This window comes from Cetorhinus maximus, chromosome 15 (genome assembly GCF_964194155.1).
Source record: "Cetorhinus maximus chromosome 15, sCetMax3.hap1.1, whole genome shotgun sequence".
NCBI classification, from domain to species: Eukaryota; Metazoa; Chordata; class Chondrichthyes; order Lamniformes; family Cetorhinidae; genus Cetorhinus; species Cetorhinus maximus.
Window position 1 is genome coordinate 13,940,988 of NC_135893.1, and position 22,581 is coordinate 13,963,568.

A 22,581-nucleotide genomic window follows, 5' to 3' on the forward strand; every position below is an offset into this window, starting at 1 on the left:
CAATACACAGACACAAGCTTCGCACCCGGATCAATACACACACACAATCTTCATACCTGAATCAATACACACACACAAGCTTCATACCCGGATCAATACACACACACAAGCTTCTTACCCAGATCAACACACACTCACAAGCTTCATACCGGATCAATACACACACACAAGCTTCATACCTGGATGAATACACACACAAGGTTCATACCTGGATCAATACACACACACAAGCTTCATACCTGGATCAATACACACACACAAGCTTCATACCCGGGTCAATACACACACACATAAGCTTCATACCTGGATCAATACACACACACAAGCTTCATACCCGGATCAATACACACACACAAGCTTCATACCTGGATCAATACACACACACAAGCTTCACACCCGGATCAATACACACACACAAGCTTCATACCTGGATCAATACACACACACAAGCTTCATACCCGGATCAATACACACACACAAGCTTCATACCTGGATCAATACACACACACAAGTTTCATACCTGGATCAATACACACACACAAGCTTCATACCTGGATCAATACACACACACAAGCTTCATACCCGGATCAATACACACACACAAGCTTCATACCCGGATCAATACACACACACAAGCTTCATAGCTGGATCAATACGCACACACAAACTTCATACCTGGATCAATACACACACACAAGCTTCATACCCGGATCAATACACACACACAAGCTTCATACCTGGATCAATACACACTCACAAGATTCATACCGGATCAATACACACACACAAGCTTCACACCCGGATCAATACACACACACAAGCTTCATACCTGGATCAATACACACTCACAAGCTTCACACCCGGATCAATACACACACACAAGCTTCATACCTGAATCAATACACACACACAAGCTTCATACCCGGATCAATACACACACACAAGCTTCATACCTGGATCAATACACACACACAAGCTTCATACCTGGATCAATACACACACACAAGCTTCATACCCGGATCAATACACACACACAAGCTTCATACCCGGATCAATACACACACACAAGCTTCATACCCGGATCAATACACACACACAAGCTTCATACCCGGATCAATACACACACACAAGCTTCATACCCGGATCAATACACAGACACAAGCTTCGCACCCGGATCAATACACACACACAATCTTCATACCTGAATCAATACACACACACAAGCTTCATACCCGGATCAATACACACACACAAGCTTCTTACCCAGATCAACACACACTCACAAGCTTCATACCGGATCAATACACACACACAAGCTTCATACCTGGATGAATACACACACAAGGTTCATACCTGGATCAATACACACACACAAGCTTCATACCTGGATCAATACACACACACAAGCTTCATACCCGGGTCAATACACACACACATAAGCTTCATACCTGGATCAATACACACACACAAGCTTCATACCCGGATCAATACACACACACAAGCTTCATACCTGGATCAATACACACACACAAGCTTCACACCCGGATCAATACACACACACAAGCTTCATACCTGGATCAATACACACACACAAGCTTCATACCCGGATCAATACACACACACAAGCTTCATACCTGGATCAATACACACACACAAGTTTCATACCTGGATCAATACACACACACAAGCTTCATACCTGGATCAATACACACACACAAGCTTCATACCCGGATCAATACACACACACAAGCTTCATACCCGGATCAATACACACACACAAGCTTCATAGCTGGATCAATACGCACACACAAACTTCATACCTGGATCAATACACACACACAAGCTTCATACCCGAATCAATACACACACACAAGCTTCATACCTGGATCAATACACACACACAAGCTTCACACCCGGATCAATACACACACACAAGCTTCATACCTGGATCAATACACACTCACAAGCTTCACACCCGGATCAATACACACACACAAGCTTCATACCTGAATCAATACACACACGCAAGCTTCATACCCGGATCAATACACACACACAAGCTTCTTACCCAGATCAACACACACACATAAGCTTCATACCTGGATCAATACACACACACAAGCTTCTTACCCAGATCAATACACACTCACAAGCTTCATACCGGATCAATACACACACACAAGCTTCATACCTGGATCAATACACACACACAAGCTTCATACCCGGATCAATACACACACACAAGCTTCATACCTGGATCAATACACACACACAAGCTTCATACCCGGATCAATACACACACACATAAGCTTCATACCTGGATCAATACACACACACAAGCTTCATACCTGGATCAATACACACACACACAAGCTTCATACCTGGATCAATACGCACTCACAAGCTACATACCCGGATCAATACACACACACAAGCTTCATACCTGGATCAATACACACACACAAGCTTCATACGCGGATCAATACACACACACAAGCTTCGTACCAGGATCAATACACACACACAAGCTTCATACCTGGATCAATACACACACACAAGCTTCACACCCGGATCAATACACACACACAAGCTTCATACCTGGATCAATACACACTCACAAGCTTCACACCCGGATCAATACTCACTCACAAGCTTCACACCCGGATCAATACACACTCACAAGCTTCACACCCGGATCAATACTCACTCACAAGCTTCACACCCGGATCAATACACACTCACAAGCTTCACACCCGGATCAATACACACACACAAGCTTCATACCTGGATCAATACACACACACAAGCTTCATACCTGAATCAATACACACACACAAGCTTCATACCTGGATCAATACACACACACAAACTTCATACCTGAATCAATACACACACACAAGCTTCATACCCGGATCAATACACACACACAAGCTTCATACCTGGATCAATACACACACACAAGCTTCATACCTGGATCAATACACACACACAAGCTTCATACCCGGATCAATACACACACACAAGCTTCATACCCGGATCAATACACACACACAAGCTTCTTACCCGGATCAATACACACACACAAGCTTCATACCTGGATCAATACACACACACAAGCTTCATACCTGGATCAATACACACACACAAGCTTCATACCTGGATCAATACACACACAAGCTTCGCACCCGGATCAATACACACACACAAGCTTCATACCTGGATCAATACACACTCACAAGCTTCACACCCGGATCAATACACACACACAAGCTTCACACCCGGATCAATACACACACACAAGCTTCATACCTGGATCAATACACACTCACAAGCTTCACACCCGGATCAATACTCACTCACAAGCTTCACACCCGGATCAATACACACTCACAAGCTTCACACCCGGATCAATACTCACTCACAAGCTTCACACCCGGATCAATACACACTCACAAGCTTCACACCCGGATCAATACACACACACAAGCTTCATACCTGGATGAATACACACACACAAGCTTCATACCTGAATCAATACACACACACAAGCTTCATACCTGGATCAATACACACACACAAACTTCATACCTGAATCAATACACACACACAAGCTTCATACCCGGATCAATACACACACACAAGCTTCATACCTGGATCAATACACACACACAAGCTTCATACCTGGATCAATACACACACACAAGCTTCATACCCGGATCAATACACACACACAAGCTTCATACCCGGATCAATACACACACACAAGCTTCTTACCCGGATCAATACACACACACAAGCTTCATACCTGGATCAATACACACACACAAGCTTCATACCTGGATCAATACACACACACAAGCTTCATACCTGGATCAATACACACACAAGCTTCGCACCCGGATCAATACACACACACAAGCTTCATACCTGGATCAATACACACTCACAAGCTTCACACCCGGATCAATACACACACACAAGCTTCTTACCCAGATCAACACACACTCACAAGCTTCATACCTGGATCAATACACACACACAAGCTTCATACCTGGATCAATACACACACACAAGCTTCATACCTGGATCAATACACACACACAAGCTTCATACCTGGATCAATGCTCACACACAAGCTTCATACCCGGATCAATACACACACACATAAGCTTCATACCTGGATCAATACACACACACAAGCTTCATACCTGGATCAATACACACACACACAAGCTTCTTACCCAGATCAACACACACTCACAAGCTTCATACCTGGATCAATACACACACACAAGCTTCATACCTGGATCAATACACACACACAAGCTTCATACCTGGATCAATGCACACACACAAGCTTCATACCCGGATCAATACACACACACACAAGCTTCATACCTGGATCAATACACACACACAAGCTTCATACCTGGATCAATACACACACACACAAGCTTCTTACCCAGATCAACACACACTCACAAGCTTCATACCTGGATCAATACACACACACAAGCTTCATACCTGGATCAACACACACACACAAGCTTCATACCTGGATCAATACACACACACAAGCTTCATACCTGGATCAATACACACACACAAACTTCATACCTGAATCAATACACACACACAAGCTTCATACCTGGATCAATACGCACACACAAGCTTCATACCCGGATCAATACACACACACAAGCTTCATACCTGGATCAATACACGCACACAAGCTTCATACCTGGATCAATACACACACACAAGCTTCATACCTGGATCAATACACACACACAAACTTCATACCTGGATCAATACACACACACAAGCTTCACACCCGGATCAATACACACACACAAGCTTCATACCTGGATCAATACACACACACAAGCTTCATACCCGGATCAGCACACAGACCAGCTTCGCACTGGGATCTATACACACAGGGAGCATTGTCAGTCACCTCTCCCTGTAGCCTGTAAGTGTGTTAGTAGCAATGAATGTTAACACATTTTTAAAAGGTAACCATTGTTCCAGGGGTTACGGGAAGGGGAAAATAAGAATTTTTGGTCTCAGAGCTTTTTGTGTTGATGGTTAGTGAGCATAGAAATGAACACTCCCACCTTGGTGTGCTGGCATTTTATTTTTATAAACTGCCAAATTCATGGGTGGCAATTCTGCAGGTAAAGGAGACTAAATCCATGCACCCAAGAGGCATCTCAGAACATTTCATAAAGCTTCAAAAAAGATCTATCGGAGATAGTCCAAAGAACTACCATTCTGCCACCCCCCAGCTCTCTCTATACTCCGTCACATCTCAGCTCTCTCTCCATTCCATCACCACCCCCACCGAAGGTCTCCGTCCATGCTGCCACACTCCCCCCAAAGTCTCTCTCCATTCCGCCAGTCCCCAATCTCTCTCCATTCTGCCACCTCCAAGTCACCCTTCATTCTATCACCCCACTTCACCCCTACCCCTCCACCACCCAAGATCTCTCTCCATCCCGCCACCCATCCCCCATCCAGGTCCCTCTCCATCCTATCAGTCTTCTAGAGGCCCAACAGTCAGAGGTGCCATCTTCTGGGTGAGGTGCCAAACCAAGGCCTCACTTGCCCTCTCAGATGGATGTAAAAGTTCCAATGGCACTCTGCCACACTGGGGCTAATTTTAATCTAAGATGCCCAGCAGGAAACAGCCAGGATTAAGACAGGCAGCTATATTATACCCTGCCTGATTTTACTTACTGCTGACTTCAATGAAAATCAGGTGGGGTGTAAAAGGGGCAGCCAACCTGATTCTGTCAGTTTCCCGGGGGGTGGGGAGACAGATTAATATTACCCCCTGTAGGAAATAAAGCATGGAAAGCAGTGCTATTGGTCTCAGTTAAAACTTGTCAAATCCACGAAATACAGATCAGAATCATTTATTTAAACCTTTCATATTATAAATATGGTACATCGGACAAGTGTCACCGAACATTCCGCATCATGTTTCAAAGGAAGTAAAGAAACACTCCAGAAACATCAAAGGGGCCAGACTGTCCACAGTCTCTTACATGAGATCTGAATGATATCAACCAGTGTTTACTTAGCAGTGATTGCACTTTCCAGCCTTAATCAGTCAGAAAAATAGTGCACTCCCCTATTAGGGTGTAATATTTCTAAACCTATCATCACTGGCATCATATCATGCAGTAGATTTTGATCCTCAGTACCTGGGTTGAGGGAATGGAATGTCGACTCTGTACAGAAGTTACCTATTTTTTTTTGGTTTCAGTGTGTCAGGTGGGTTCTATTAGATGTTGCAATCTGCTGCACCAGATTCACCCACGGGTGAAGCCATAAGTCTACTCTATGTTAAAATGTCTTAAATTCTTCATTCAATAAAGTAGATGTTACGTTGGTGTGATTGTATTAAACGTGTGACAGAGAGTCAGCTGCCTCTTTTATATCACTTTCAATTACTTTCATTGAGATCAATCAATTTAAAAGAAAGAATTTCTATAGCTCCTTCTTGATCTCAGGATGTCTCAGAACATTATGTAACCAATGGAGAACTATGTGAGATGTAGCCCCAATTGTAATGTAAAGTCCTACAGACTACAATGTGACAACGACCAGATAATCTGTCAGGGTGATGTTGGGATAAGTATTGACCAGGACACTGGTGAGAATTCCCCTGCTCTTCTTTGAAAATATGTCATGGGATCTTTTATGTCCACCTGAGAGGATAGACCTCATATAAATGTCTCATGTAAAAGATGGTACATCTGAAAATGCAGCACTGAGTGCCTGTCTAGACTTTGTGCTCTCTAGAATGGGGCTTGAACCCAAAACCTAACCCCGAGGATGAGAGTTCTCCCTGCTAAGTCACAGCTGACACCTTAGTCAAAATGTTTTTCAGTAATCCCAGGGCAATGCAAAGGAACTTCATGTTCTACAAGTCTTTATTTCCAATTAAGATACAAGCTTTTTTGTTTAAATTTGTGGTTTCAAATATGAGTGAGGACAATATCAAACTCAAAGTTAGGCCAAGGAGACTTGACAAATATGTGACTGAGACAAGCCATCCCAATGGGTTTGGTTCCAATTTCTAATTTTTCAAAAAACTTAGGAGCCAGGATTACAAATGGACAATAGAGCTGAGATCAACTCAACAATAGAGTTTGGCTCAACCTTGTGACTGGTTTTGGATCTTGGTAGAATTTTAGGTGGAGCTGACCCACACTGTACCTGTGCATTTGCAATTAGATTTTAGCTCAGCATTTTGGAAAGCAAGTAATCATAAAAATCTAAGCCGAGTGTAATTCAGTCATCACTAATGACAGCATCGTCTGAAACTGGGCAGAAGCATGATTAGAATCCAAAGTTAGCTTTGGCCCACATTCAAAGCTCGCTGGGCTCATTCCAGTTATATTGTTGCTATATTAAAACCTTGTGTTTTTATTCAGTCTCCATTGTATCTTCCAAACATTCCTCCTCAATCACAGCCATTTCTATCACTTACATAATTGCACTCAATACCAGAGGCAAGAGGTCAATATTATGTCTGCCAACCCACCAGGAGTTGGCTCTCTAAGTGACAGGAGAATGTGATCAGGTTTGGGAAAATCTTTCTTTCTAGTGGGTACAATTGTATTCAGCACAGCTCCTCTCATAGTGAGCAGTGATACATGGGGGTAACTTAACAACCATCACCCTCGCTCAATCACTCTTGCAAAGGGTATGTAAGGATTGTGTTTACTCTGTAATAATTCAAACTACATGTTCGGAATCAATGTCACAATTTTAACTACTGAACTAAAAATAACAAAATAATTTAAACATGGCCAGTCATTACAAATGTGAGCAGACAAAAAGAAATACATAAAATTTTACAGCACAGAAACAGGCCATTCAGCCCAACAGGTTTATGTTCCATAAGAGCAGCCACTGACTTTATTTCATTTCACCCTATCAGCAGATCCTTTTACTCCTTTATGAGCAAATTCCACAATCCCATTTTCCCAAATGGGAGCCACACTCATAGGGATTGTGAGTTGGAGAAATCAGGGCTACACCTTACCTACCTACTTATGACTCCCACTACCTGATGCGGGTGTAGATCAAACCCTGTAAATATTCATTAAAAATGGTACAGGTCACTGAAAGTAAGGGGGCCTTGAAAAGTGTACTAAAGCATACAACAGGAAGGCCAGTGGGAGGCCTACAGCACTGGATCATGAGAGGCCTACACCACAAGAACACTGGTCTACAGAAGGACGAAACAGCGAGGCACCTACGTTTTGGAAATTATGAGACCTACAATACGGGAACAGAGTTAGGCTGTAGGATGAGGGAACTGGACAATCTTTACAACCAGTTATTATAGGGTTCCTCATGTCAGAATAACTTACCTTGTGAGAAAAAGAAAACAGACATTAAGCAGGATGGAAGGGAGAAAAGGAGAGACAGAAACAGAGGGTGGGGCCAAAATAACTTTAAAAGGTCTTTCAGAAAGCTTTCAAAAACAGAAATGGAGGACGTGAGACAGAGGGACCTGCCCAGGGCAGCATCAATGTGGCTGGCAGAGCAGACACTAATGGTGGAGGACTGAGAACAGGAGACAAGAGGAGATCAGCACCTGAGTGAAGGTCAACAGTGGACTGAAGGGGTACTGTGGAAATAGATGTTGTAAGCATTCCATGGTAAGGACAGGCATTTAGAGATTGATAAGGACAGTCAGCAGACCAGTGAGAACCAAGACAATGGGGGTGGTGAGTGGGTAAGAATGCAGATAGGGGGAAATTTATAGAGTATGGAGAATGGAAGTAGGGGAAACCTGTTAGGACAGCATGAGGAACAGAGTAACATCGTGACGTCAGTAGAGGAAGGGTGGGACGGAGATGGTAATATTTCAAAGGTGATCTTGATAATGGAGTGCAAAGGAATGGAGGGATTCCTGAGGTGTGTAGGGATGCTGGCACTGAAAGGTCTGCTTGTGGACAGGAGTGGGCAGCACTAACCCTGACAGATTGCGAGAATCTGCAGATCTGCAATACTTACCAATACAGGTACGCCCATCAGTGTGAAGTCGGAAGCCTGATTTACACTCGCAGTAATGCGATTCCTGGGTATTTATGCACTTGTGCTGACAACCTCCATTATGGACTTGGCATTCATCCACATCTGCAGAGATTAGAAGGAGGAGAAAATTAATCATAAGTTATTAGAACAAGGGCTAGTCATTGTGTGCAATATAGAATGCCTTTAAAACTGGACAGAGCCACATTGCTAGGAGCATGTACCATTGCCAGACGTGTACAGTGCTAAGTCAGTCCCAGTCTTACATCTGTACTAGTCACAGATCTGCACCTATACCAGTAGCAAACCTGCAACAATACCAGATCTGTACCAATAGAAAACTTGTATCAGTGCTGGACCAATAACAGTGACAAACCTGTACCAATGACAAATGTGTACCAGTGCTAAATCAGTTCCAGTCCAGTCCTAGATCTGTATGAATACCGGACAAGTACCAGTGGCTGTCCAGTACCAGTGCCTGAGCTGTACCAGTGACAAACTTACACCCAGTGCCAAACCTGTACAAATGATAGACCTGTATCAGTCCTAGGCTTGTGTAAGTGCTGGCCAGTACATGTGTCAGACCTTTCCCAGTACCAAAACTTGGGGGTTGGCTGGACAGCTGGTTTGTGATGCAAAGTAACATCAACAGTGAGGGTTCAATTCCCATACCAGCTGAGGTCATCTGTGAAGGCCCCACTTTCTCAACTTTGCCCCTCACCTGAGGTGTGGTGACCCTCAGGTTAAACTGGAATTTTCTGCTCCCATTGGCAGGGGGGTGTTTGACTGTGCTGGCAGACAATATGGCGAGAAGGCCAAAAATCAGTTTTATGCTGTTGTGAAACCAGTTTGCAATCGTCTGCCCTTCCCGTCAATGGCAGGCTGCGTTTCCCGCCATCCAACGTCAGGAATTTAATTTTAATGCATTTGCATCTCATTATTGTGCCCACACGCCGTAATCATCCCCCCACGTCAAATTTACCTCCCACGTCGGTGTGACTTCAGAACGGTGTGGTTTACGACTGGCGAGCTGAGCTTTGAGGGGAAATCAAAGGCGAGTGCACACAACCTTACGCATGAGGATTGCCCATAGGACATCAAGGAAGAGGCGGCGTGCATTCGATGCAGGGGGCACAAGCAAGTCGCTTTCTCCCATCTGGCTTTTAGTGCGGTGCCGGAGCAGGGCTCCAGTGCTGGTGGGGCCGGGGGTTGTGGGGGGACAGAGCAGCACAGACTGACGGATTTACACCAGCACATGCCGGGAGTGGAGGTGGGTTGTTGGCGGGGAGGGTGAAGGAAATGGCCGCGCACTTGGGAAAGCTTGTCAAAAGTGAGTATTCTTCTGCAGCTGAGACCATTCAGCAGTAGCTCCCATTGACATGCTTGGAGTCGGGCCTCTGAAGCAATTCTGCTCACTCAAACAACACAAAAGCATGAATGTGCCACCAAATGCTCCAAAACATTTCACCCCTCAGGTGTGGACAGCAAGTTAATATGCATTTTAGGGGGCTGCAGAGCAATTGGATGACTGAGCAAGTTGTACAATCTCCTTGCAAAAGGTGGCCATGGCACAGTCACTGGTGGAGGCCCCTTGCAATGTCTTAATTCAGGTTTGGGCCAGTAACCCTCGTGATTCAAGCTATCAGCGCAGCCTTATAGTGCAGGTTAGGAGAGCTAACAGCGCAGCCTTACAGTGCAGGTTAGCAGAGCTAACAGCGCAGCCTTATAGTGCAGGTTAGGAGAGCTAACAGCGCAGCCTTATAGTGCAGGTTAGGAGAGCTAACAGCGCAGCCTTACAGTGCAGGTTAGGAGAGCTAACAGCGCAGCCTTACAGTGCAGGTTAGGAGAGCTAACAGCGCAGCCTTACAGTGCAGGTTAGGAGAGCTAACAGCGCAGCCTTACAGTGCAGGTTAGGAGAGCTAACAGCGCAGCCTTACAGTGCAGGTTAGGAGAGCTAACAGTGCAGCCTTACAGTGCAGGTTAGGAGAGCTAACAGTGCAGCCTTACAGTGCAGGTTAGGAGAGCTAACAGCGCAGCCTTACAGTGCAGGTTAGGAGAGCTAACAGCGCAGCCTTACAGTGCAGGTTAGGAGAACGCCTGTGCCTAAGCTGAGGGCACAGCATGCAGTCCAGTGGCCGAAGCTGCCACCAATTGGTCAAGTGGAGTGGGGTGGAAGTGGATGGTGTTTCAGACAGCCATGAAGCGCACTACACATGGCAATCCAAGGGCAGCATTCTCCAGCATGCGTGAAGGGGCCTTGAGAGGCAGCTGGAGCCAGAGACTTAACCAAGAGAGTTCGTTAGGACACAAATGCTAACCCATGTGTCTCTCTCAGTGATCTTGTGGGAGGAGAACATCAGGATCATGAATACTGGTGATCTAGTGGTACACCTCATGGCTTACAGGGAGCAGAGAAGGAGAAAAATACAATGGAGGTGCCTGGTTCATCAATGGGAGGAGCATTACCCTCAAGACGAAGGTGCAGCAGGGCCTCCTGCACACTCAGCTGAAGGTCCACAGCAAGCCGTCACTCATAGGCACCTTGCTAGACCCAGGGTCTTGAAGGGCATCCACTGCCATTGGCCATGAAAGTGACCGCGGTGCTCAATTTTTATGCCAGTGGATCCTTCCAGGCTCCACAGGTGATCTGTGCGGGATTTTGTAAGCCTCCACCCACAAGTGCATCCAGGAGGTCACGGACGTCATCTTCGCGAAGGCACAGAACTTTGTGCATTTCGACCAGGATCAGGCAAGCCAGGAAGCAAGAGTGCTGGGATTTGGGTGATCTCTGGTTTTCCACAGATGCAAGGTGCCATCGACTACACTCACTTGGCACTTAGATCTCCATGGCAATAAGCAGTCCAGTATGTCAACCACAAGGTCTGTGACCACCACAAATGCATCCTACAGGTCTGTGCACAGTTCCAGGGGAGCGTCCATGACTCCTACACCCTCAGTAGGTCTCAGATCCCTGACATCTTCCAGGGTCCACAGAGGCTGCAGGACGATTCCACCCAGCATTAGAGCTATTACTAGGGTTTAGCAGCAACTTTTAAACAGTTCAATAAGAAAATTAACTTCCTGTAATTACCTAAAAGATTCATTTTCAATTCAGTCATCACTAACAGTCACGGGTGACAATTCAAACATTATAAAATGATACAGCACAACAGGAGGCTCTGCGGTCCACTGTACCTGTGCCAGCATTTTAAAAGAGCTATCTGATTAGTTCCACTCCACTGCTCTTTCCACATAACCCCACAAATTCTCCTCCTTCAAGTATTTAGCTAATTCTCTTTTGGAAATTATTATTAATTCTGCTTCCACTATCCTTTCATGCTGCATACAAAAAAAAATTCTCAATTATAAAAGGCAACAACTTCCATCACCTCCACAGGAGGGTTTATGAACAGGAACCATAAGCTCCAGACATGTTGTGGTTTACACTTTGTCGTGGTGAAATGTTTTCCCAATTTTTCCGCTCATTTAAATCAAACCAAAGCATTTGTCTTAGGAGGGAAAAAAGGAAAGAAGCAAATAACGAAAGACCTACTTTTCTATGGCGATTAGGACGAGCTCAAGACATCGCAATTGCTTTACAACCATTCAAGTACATTTGAAGTGTAGTCACTGTTGTAAAGTAGGAAATGTGACAGCCAATTGGCACACAGCAAGATCCCACAAACAGCAATGTGTTAATCACCAGATAATCTATTTTCAGTGATGTTGCTCAAGGGATCAATATTGGCTAAGGGGAGAACAGCCCTACACTTCGAAATAGTGTTCTTGGATCTTCTATGCCCACCTGCGAGGACAGTGGCAGAAATGCGAAATTGTAAGGTGCCAATTTTCTGAGCTGGAAAACTCATGAGGGCCACAGATTGGGCAAGGCATTCTCAGTGCCGGATAAACTCTCCTCTTGTGCCAAGTTCCTCATAGAGAGTGCCAAATTGTAAGATTGGCTCTTGACTTTTGACCCACTCCCCTTCAGTCTCCTTTTTTCCTGTCTTGATGGCATTAAAAGAGTTAAGGCTCCCAAGAACTTATTACTGTCCGACAACTTGCCCAGTTGCCCAATCTTCACTCATAAATCTAGCAATTGTGGTGGGGAGGGGAGTGGGCACCATAGCTGAGTTGGATCCAGCCATCATCTGTCATTCATGCTCTCCACCCCCACACCACCAGTCTACTCTAGCAAGGAGTTAATGGTTAGTGCATAAGAAACTTATTTTTAGGGTTAGAATGGTACAGTACTGGAATTAAATGGTTAAATTATGATGATGCATAAACTTGGCTGGTATTCTCTTGCATATAGAAGATTGAAGAGTGATCAATTCGAGCTTAAAATATTTAAAGGATTTAATCGGCTAGATTCAGAGAACTACTTCTCCTTGTGAGGGAATGGAAAGAGGCCATTCAGCTCTTCAGGTCTGCTCCGTCACTCAATTTAATCTGTACTTCAACTCCATTTGCCTGCTTTTGAACCATATCTTCTGAAACCCTCACCCAACGAAAATCTATTGATCTCAGTCATTAAAGTTTTAACTGACCCTGAGATTTCACATCTTTTTGGGGAAAAATTTACAGATTGCACTAGTTTTCATGTGAAAAACTGCTTTCTGATTTCATCCCTGGGTGACCCAGCACCAGTGTTAAGTTTACACTTCCCCTTTATCCAACGAACCCTTTATGCTCTCACTCTTCATAGCTGAATCCCTGTTTAATATTCTTGAAGTGATGTGCCAGCTGTCTCCAGAGGCTTCAACTTACTTGCCTTGGGCAGATGCAAGCTAAGGTATCGGATTGTAAACTGCAAATTCAGCAGCAATTAGCTCAAAGTGTTCCAATGTGTTCATTCCAAAATAAGTGCTCCAGAGGGGGAAGAATTAAAGTGACAGTCTTCCTTCGAGGATCCTCGAGATACAAGATGTGCTAACATCTCAAAAATAACCAAGCACATGGCAACTAGGGTATTTATTTGATAACTGATTTGCTTTACATTTGCCAGGAGGGCACTTGCAAAATCAGGGAACATGGGCCAGAATATTTTGGATTACACTCGAATGAACATCAACTGGCTACAGGCAGGACTTTTGCCCCTGACTCAGGAGGAAGTCCTGCCTTAGGGACCTGTCGGTCAATCTGATTGGCCAGTAGCTCTCTAGTCCCTGCAGTGACAGAAGCTGCAGTGGACAGAAGAACATGAAGATGTTGGAGCCTAAGTGCTGGGACTGAATGGAAAGATAAGTTTTTGGGGTCTCAGGGTGGGGAGGGTAAGGAAGGCCTGGGCGGAGCGGGGGGGATAGTGGATGATTGGGTGTCGGGGGAGAGGTTGGGGGTGGTGGGGGAAAGAGGCCGAGGGGACCCAGCAACCACTGGACCTTAAGGGGTGGGGGGCGCCTAAAGTTAGAAGGCGGCTTCTGATGGAGGCCTCCCACACCACCCCCTTCCTGCCCAAGGCCTAAGCCAAATCATTTTCAGGCCTCCCCCACACCCGGGAAATCCTCCTGTCAGCCAAAAAATTGAGGCTGGGCAGGAAACGGCCTTTAAGTGGCCAACAGTTGGCCACTTAAGGGCCTCAATTGGGGCAAGGATGGGTGGCCTGTCCGAGGCCTTGTCCGCCCCAGCATAAAATCATTGAGAGATCGGACAATGCGGGAACCCAGCAGGGAGCCCATTCGTCCTATTTCACGCTCTGCCCTGCCTAAAAATCCACCGATGGGGGAGTGTGAAATTCAGGCGATGGTGAGTTTGTCTGAAGAGTGGGTTTTTAGTTACTTTTCTCTGTTGTTTGTCCCCAAGACCCTGTCAAAACATATGCTAAGACCCAGACAGATTGACTGAACATTAGAAGAGGATAAGTTTTTGTTCATTTTTGATACCCACCCCTCCCACTTTATGAAGAGTAGGCAAACTCAGCCATGATGGTTTACAGGGGTGCTGAGTGGAAGCCCAGAGGGTTATAGGGAGCAAAGAGAGCATCACCCTTCAGCTGCTCTTGTGAATTTCTAATGCCCAACTTCAGCTAGCAATTTGACGGCTAGCAACCCAATCCTCTTCCCTCCTCCCCTGCAACTTCTGCCACCAAGAAGCAGCAATGTTATAGGAACTCCATTAGTTTCAAGTCACTCACTATTAATATACTATCCTGATTTGGACTGTACCTGTCTTCGAAGTGTTTGATAGGTTGGTGTGGAGGGAGCTTTACTCTGTATCTAACCTGTGCTGTGCCTGCCCTGGGAGTGGTTAATGGAACAGTGAAAAGTGGAGTTTTACTTTGTATCTAGCCTGTACTGTATCTGCTAGGGAATGGTTAATGGGACAGTATAAAGGAAACTTTACTCTAAAGCTTGTGCTATTCTTTCACTGTTTTTAAAATTTTGTTCATGGGAAGTGGGTGCTGCTGGCTAGGCCAGCATTTATTGCCCATCCCTAATTGCCCTTGCTCAGAGGGCAGTTAAGAGTCAACCACATTGCAGTGGTAGGCCAGACAGGGGTAAGGACAGCAGATATCCTTCCCTAAAGGACATTAGTGAACCAGGTGGGTTTTTACAACAATCAACAATAGTTTCATGGTCATCATTAGGCTTTTAATTCCAATTCTTTTTAATTGAATTAAAATTCCACTGTCTGCTATGGTGAGATTCAAACCTGGGTCCCCAGAGCATTACCCTGGGTTTCTTGAATTACTAGTCCCATTACAATGCCACTATGCCAGCACTTCCCCTTTTCTAAAATAGAAATGGTTCTATGCTCCAGCAATGGCATCATCTTAATGCAAATTACAAAAGCAATAATGGAATAATCCAATTTACTGAATTTATGAGGAATACATCTCACAATTTATGTTCTTCAAACTCTGACATCTGGTTTCATCAATTGTCAGAACATATTTTGTCTGTTTGGAAAGTGTAGCCTGTGTTGTAAAATGGTTTCACTAACTGAATGCATTTCCCAGGTGCTGCCATGCTGACAATATAAAAACAACACTTACACACCAGCTTTCTCTTTGAAAGACCTTAAAGGCCACAAGTTAAATCAACGTTTGTTAATCCCCAGCCTGGCCCACACTGACTCCGAGATTTCCAGCCCAGCTCCGCAATGGATTCATAGCCAGTTTTCCTAATGCTCCCGAATGGGCTGTCTACAATGCAGTGCTGGCTTTCACTCATTTCTTCCTTTTAATCCTTAAGTGTTGGCTGCTGCCAATGTGTGAGGGTAATTCTGCATTACTTCCTCTTAAACTGTTTCTCTGGGAGGTGAAGTAGGCGTGCGTGCGTGGAATTTTGCAACAGTCAGCATTTTACACAAATTAACAATTCTCAGAGCTATTGAATTTGTAAACCATTAAAAAAAAAACTTTTAAAACAGTTTCAGCATTTAATAGGGGAACAATGCTTTTTGATTTCTCCTTGCAACCCCAAGGTGTACCTGTGTCTATCAAACTGATATTGTGCATGACAAACATGGGCCCCACGTTCAAAGTTTATTGCAGTTTTTGGTTTTGTTTGAGAGACCAATGGTCAGTACAGATAACGGATAGGTTTAATAGTTTTTCAAAATATTGTATGTGATTGTGACAGGCTTAATAATCCAGTGCTTTATTCTATCATACAACAGTGCAAAAGTATTCTACCATGTAATGTAAACATACCTGACTATTATATTTTTCAGCCACTTTCTCTTGACAACATTTTGTTTCTCTTGTTCCTTCTCAGTGTATTTAGGTTGATCATGCCTACACATTCTGACTCAGCTCCCCTGTTTGGTAAAGCTAGCCCGTGTCTGAAATTTAAGATCAAGACATTGCCGGACCGGGGGCCAAAGTAGGTCAGCGAGCACAGGGATGATGGTGAAATAGGACATAGGTACGATATGAGTAACTGAGCTTTGGACGAGCTTAAGTTTACAAAAGATGGAAGGTGAAGGGGAAAACCAGTAAAACTTGAAAATGAAGGGTACCAGTCAGGGCCTGGGAGAGGGAGGGTACAGACGGTGCCAAACTCCAGGGCCCGGGCTCGGTGTTTAAAAATAGCAGCCAGACACTGAGCTGCAGACCTGAAAGACCAGCCTTTAAAAGGAATCGGAACAGTCAGCCTGACAGTTCTGACTTTTTTTAAGCCAGTCTTTCAGGTCAGTTTCACTGACTGTAGCTGCAAATAGGAACTGCTGCTGCTTAAGACCTTTGGGGTTCCAATATTTTTGAAAGGCCTGCCAAAAAATATAAAAATCTACCTCAAGGTCAGCAGCAGCTCCTATTCACAGCTACATCAGGGGTGTGCTCTCAGTTGAATATCTGCTGGAAAAATGGTATGTCCCTGTAATCACTTTAGAGCTAGTTGGATGGTTTGTAGGGTGGGGGTTGGGGAGGGGGTTGGAATTGGGGCAGGGTGCTGCGATGGGAGGTTTGGGGTGTGGGGGTTGTGGGATAGGGTTAGGGTGTGGGGAGGCATGGTGGGTGGGGCTGTGGTGGGTGGGATGGGGGGGTTGGTTGGTGGGTTGGGAGGAAGGGTTAGGGGTGGGCAGGTGGAAGGGGCAGGAGGTGGGTGACAAATGGGGAGCTGGGGTTGGTGGATGAGGTGAGGGCGGTAAGGTGGGGGGTGGTGTGGGGGTGTGGTGGATGGTCGTTGGGGGGATTAGGATGAAGTGGGGGGTTGGGAGGATCACTTTTAAGGTTTACTACCACAAAATTAAATACTATACACTTCTCAAAATTCTCTTCTGAATTTAAACCAGCATATAAATAGCAGTATAAATTTTCATTATGCCCTAAAGTAGGCCAATTCTGCTGACATGCTGTGTTGATGTACCAAGGGCTTGAGAATCTTTGGCCTCATCAAAATAAATGTCAGAAAATAAAAACCGAGAGTGATGCAAAACAGGGTGTTGACTCACTTTCACCCAATTTATTACTCTTGCAAAGTTGGGGAATGGAATCCCTATTTTTCACTAGGAGATTGCTTAAAGAAAGATTTTACAAATCTCTTCTCCATCCTAGGTTCACCCAAGATAGTCTGTAAATTCAAAGTGTACAACACAATTTTTATGACAGTTTCTGAGGGAAGGGGAAGCAATCCAGTTCTTGAGTTAAGGCCATACTAAACTTATGTACCATGTATCATTCCTCTCTGAAAAATTCAGAACAACAATTCAATCTACACTTTTCCTGAGCTGCTGGTTGACAAATCCACGGGATAGTGTCATTAGCATAAATGGAGCAGATGCCATTTATGGTATATCGTGGGTTGGCGCCAGAGAAGTCAAAATGGTAAGGCTGTATTAGCTACAGAGTTGCATTGTTTTGTAAATGTAGTGAATGCCTTGTAGCCACTTTTCTAACATCAGTTGATTGCTCTGTGATTAATTGTCCTTAGAGAATCATCATTGAGCCTCCAATTTCACCATTGCTACAGTCACTCTGCTTATTACATGCAGGTGTAATGAAAAAAAGATAAATCCTACATTTATATAGCACCTTCCAAAATGCCCCAATCAATTTACAGCCAATCAAGTACTTTTGAGTTGTAGTCGCTGGTATAATGTAGGCGATGTTATCAAAAGGCGGAGCAGGCTCGAGATACTTTCCTGCTCCTAATACAAATGTTCAATGTCATTCTGGATGGATGAGACGAGCTGGGCTAGATGGCCTTTGCCATCTATAATTATCTTGCGAACCATGGAATCATGGCTGGAGTTCTGTTTATTTTGTTGCTAATGAAAGTTTACTTTGAACAGGCTTTGTGGGGTGAAATTACCAGGACAGGAGTGCGTAATGGGCTCATAGTGAATCTGTAACCTGTTTTAAACTGCACATGATTCTCGAGAGTCTTTTCCATTGACTTCAATCTTTCCCTTTTGTCTACTTACCTATTATCCCACTCTATCTTGGTGCTTTTTATAAGTTTTTTTGAGGTATTGAAATATTGTGATAAAATTGTGTTACAAAGTAGATACTGAAAATATATTGTAGTGAGAAGCAGCAATCAGCAGAGTCTTCAGACTTGCTGATCAGGAAAACACAGATACAATTGTGAACCATTCAGTCTTTGTCCTCTGGTCTCTTAAAAGTTGTGTCACGCAGAGACACAGCGGGCTCCAATGCTTCTGACTGACAGTGAAGATCTATGTTGTTCAATCATTCCACTTTGTTGCTCAGGAGTCATTTGATCTTTCTACCCTGTGAGATTACTGATAAAAATGAATCCAATTACACCCCTTGTATGGAATAATTATATTGAATAATATTACACAACCAGGCAGCGCAAAGTCTCCTACTTCTACAGAATGGAAAAGATCTTGTGCGGTTTATCTGGGTTGCAAGTATTGAACTTTTCCCCCAAATATGAATTTACTGTCACCGTGTCCATGTGATGCAATAGGCAGAACATGTTAATGAGGGTTGAGGCAGTCATGGTTATCATGTGTTATCATCTGCTCAGTGTTATAAATAACTAATGGGATATTTTCCTACCAAATTAACAATATTGCACGATGCTGGTAAAGTAAAATTTGTACTCTCTGGTTTGTTTAATAGTCACAGTGGGATCACCTATAGGGCACACATAAGCTAACACTGTATTATACCATTGCTGCTCTTAACATGAATGACCCATGCTGCATATATAATCGGATGATATTTGTAACCAGATGCCAACAGTGGGCACTATCATTTTACTAGAATCTTTCTGTGATTGTTTGGTAAATTGATTGGTGAATCTTAAAAGGGGAAAAAATATCATACATGATTGGGGTGGAGGATTAAAGGGGGAGTGGGGGGAACAAGGGGCCCGAAAACAGGTGAAGCACCAGGGCCCATGATTTCTCTCCTTGGCCCTGGTACCAGTAAAACATGTCCGAACTGGTCTTGTATACCTTAAAATGGAACTCAATACTAATCGTGCCAGTATTACTGATTTTTACTGGGATTTGAAAATTTTGAGCTGGTTTTTCCTTCTGGGAGAGAGTAGCCAGGGGAGCTTTGGAATAATTGAGTCTGGAGGTGACAAGTACATGGATGAGATTTACAGCGGCAGATGGGATAAGGCAGGGTAGAGGGCAATGTTATGAAGAAGGAAATAAGCAGTCATGGTGATGGGGTGTTGGGCTCAGCTCAGGATCAAATAGGATGCCGAGGGTGTGAATCCTCTGGTTCAGCCTGAGACAGTGACCAGGGAGAGGGATGGAATTGTTAGCAAGGAAATGAAGTTTGTGCCAGGGACCACCGGATCTTCCCAGTGTTTAGTTGGAGGAAATTTCTGTCGATCTAATACTGGATGTCAGACAAGCAAACATAACAAATAAGGAGCAATGGAAAGTTTGAGAAAGGTGATGGTGAGGTAGAAATGGATATTGTCAGTGTAAATATGGAATCTGACATGGCGGCGCAACCAGCTGTTCTGCCTTTTGCCAATGGGTTCCCCCATCGGACTTACAGCAGAAAATCAGTGGAACCACCAATTAAATTTTGACCCTGACTCTGACAGAACTGATCCAAAGCAGTGAATTATATATTTGATGGATAAGCTGTAGGTCATAACGTTCCAAAAGCATTTGGCACATTATACAACTATACAACTGTTACATGTATATATTATCCAAAATGTATTTTTCTTCATTTTTTTTAAACCCTCTCCCTCAGGGTAAGTTTCCTGGGATGGGGGCGTGGGGAGCCTCATTGGATTCTCACCTATGTTGGAGCATGTTATTAATGAAGTGGTAACAGGGCACTTAGAAAATCATGACTGAGCAGAGTCAACGTCAAATTATAAAAGAGAGATCATGTTTAATCAATCTGTTAGTTTTCGAGATTGCAACTGGCAGGGCAGATAATGGGAAACTAGTGGATGTAGGGCATTCGCATTTTCAAAAATCATTCAATCAAACACACAAGAGGATATTACACAAAATTAGAGCTCATGGGATTGAGAATATTATGTTAACATTGATTGAGGATTGGTTAATGGTGAGAAGGCAGAGTGGGAATAAATGGACCATTTTCAAATTGACAGGCAGTGACTGGTGAGGTACCACAAGGGTCTGTGCTTGGACCTCAGTTATTTACAATGTATATCAATTACTTAGATGAGGGGACAGAGGATGAATCCGAGTTTGCTTGCAATACAAAGTAAGATGGTCTCGGGGGAAGACAGTGGCATAGTGGTAATGTCACTGGGCTAGTATTCCAGAAGCTCAGGCTAATGCTTTGGGGGAAATGGGTTCAAGTCCCACTACAGCAGCTAGTGGAATTTAAATTCAATTAATAAAATTTGGGAATTGAAAGCTAGTCTCTGGTCTGACCAAATGTGGCTCCAGACCCAAAGCATTTGGTTGCCTAGCAAGCCAATCAGTAATACTCATATCCCTTGCAATAGTAAATAAAACCCTCCTATGAGCTCGCTCCTCTCTATTTCTGTAATCTCCTCCAGCCCCACAACCAATGACCCTCTAATTTCCTTTTGTTGAGCACGACCTATTCATTTAATTGTGCAGGACCTTTACATGTTTTGCACAGCCCCACATACACGGTAACTTAAAGGGGCTGACCTATGCTCAACTTGGGTGGGAACTTGTGGATTGCCAACCATCACCTTCTCAAAAGTAACTAGGGATGGACAATAAACACCAACCTTACCAGCAACCCACATTTCAGAACAATAAATAATAAGCAATTTTTTGAACAGAGGTTCATAGCAGAATGCATACAGTTAGGTCATTGTATTCAGGAGGACTGAGTCAATTACCTCGCACCTTCAGCAGGTTATAGAAAAAAATAAGAAATTTTATTTTCTCAATGCATTCAAATCACTTCACAGCTGCTGAATTACTCTAGAAATGTGTTCAGTGTTGTTTTGTAGACAAACATGCCACAGCAATGTTGCACAAACAGCAAATGAGACAATCACCAGTGAATCAATTTTGTTTGAGGGAGTAATGTTGGCCAGGACATCTCAAGTATTCCCTGCTCTGTATCTGAAGAATCGAGAAAGGTGCTGAAATTGTGCAATCATCAGCGAATATCCCCACTTCTGACCTTATGATGGAAGGAAAGTCATTGATGAAACAGCTGAAGATGGTTGGGCCTAGGACACTACCCTAAGGAACTCCTGTGGTGATGTCCTGGAACTGAGATGAGTCACCTCCAACAACCCCAACCATCTCTCTTTGTGTTAGGTATGAATCCAACCAGTGGAGAGTTTTCCCCTAATTCCCATTTACTTCAGTTTTGCTCGGGCTCCTTAATGCCACACTTGGTCAAATGCTGCCTTGATGTTAAGGGCATTCACTCTCACCTCACCTCTGGAATTCAGCTCCTTTGTCCATGTTTGAACTAAGGCTATAATGAGGTAAGAAGCTAAGTGACCCTGGGGGAACCCAAACTGGGCATCAGTGAGCAGGTTATTGCTAAGCAAGTGCTGTTTGATACCACTGTTGATGACCCCTTCCATTACTTTGCTGATGATTGCGAATAGACCGAAGGAGTGGTAATTGGCCGGGTTGGACTTGTCCTGCTTTTTGTGGACA

The 22,581-nt window shown here is 44.1% G+C and overlaps 1 protein-coding gene across 2 annotated transcripts in view; it reads right to left on the reverse strand.

The window, feature by feature from the left end:
- LOC144690414 (uncharacterized) overlaps positions 1-22,581 on the reverse strand; it is a 537,164-nt gene that overhangs the window by 237,505 nt on the left and 277,078 nt on the right. For both annotated transcript variants that reach the window (XM_078557903.1, XM_078557904.1), the window contains one exon: positions 9,043-9,165. In XM_078557903.1, the coding sequence (XP_078414029.1) occupies positions 9,043-9,165 (123 nt within the window). The remainder of the gene's footprint in view (positions 1-9,042; positions 9,166-22,581) is intronic.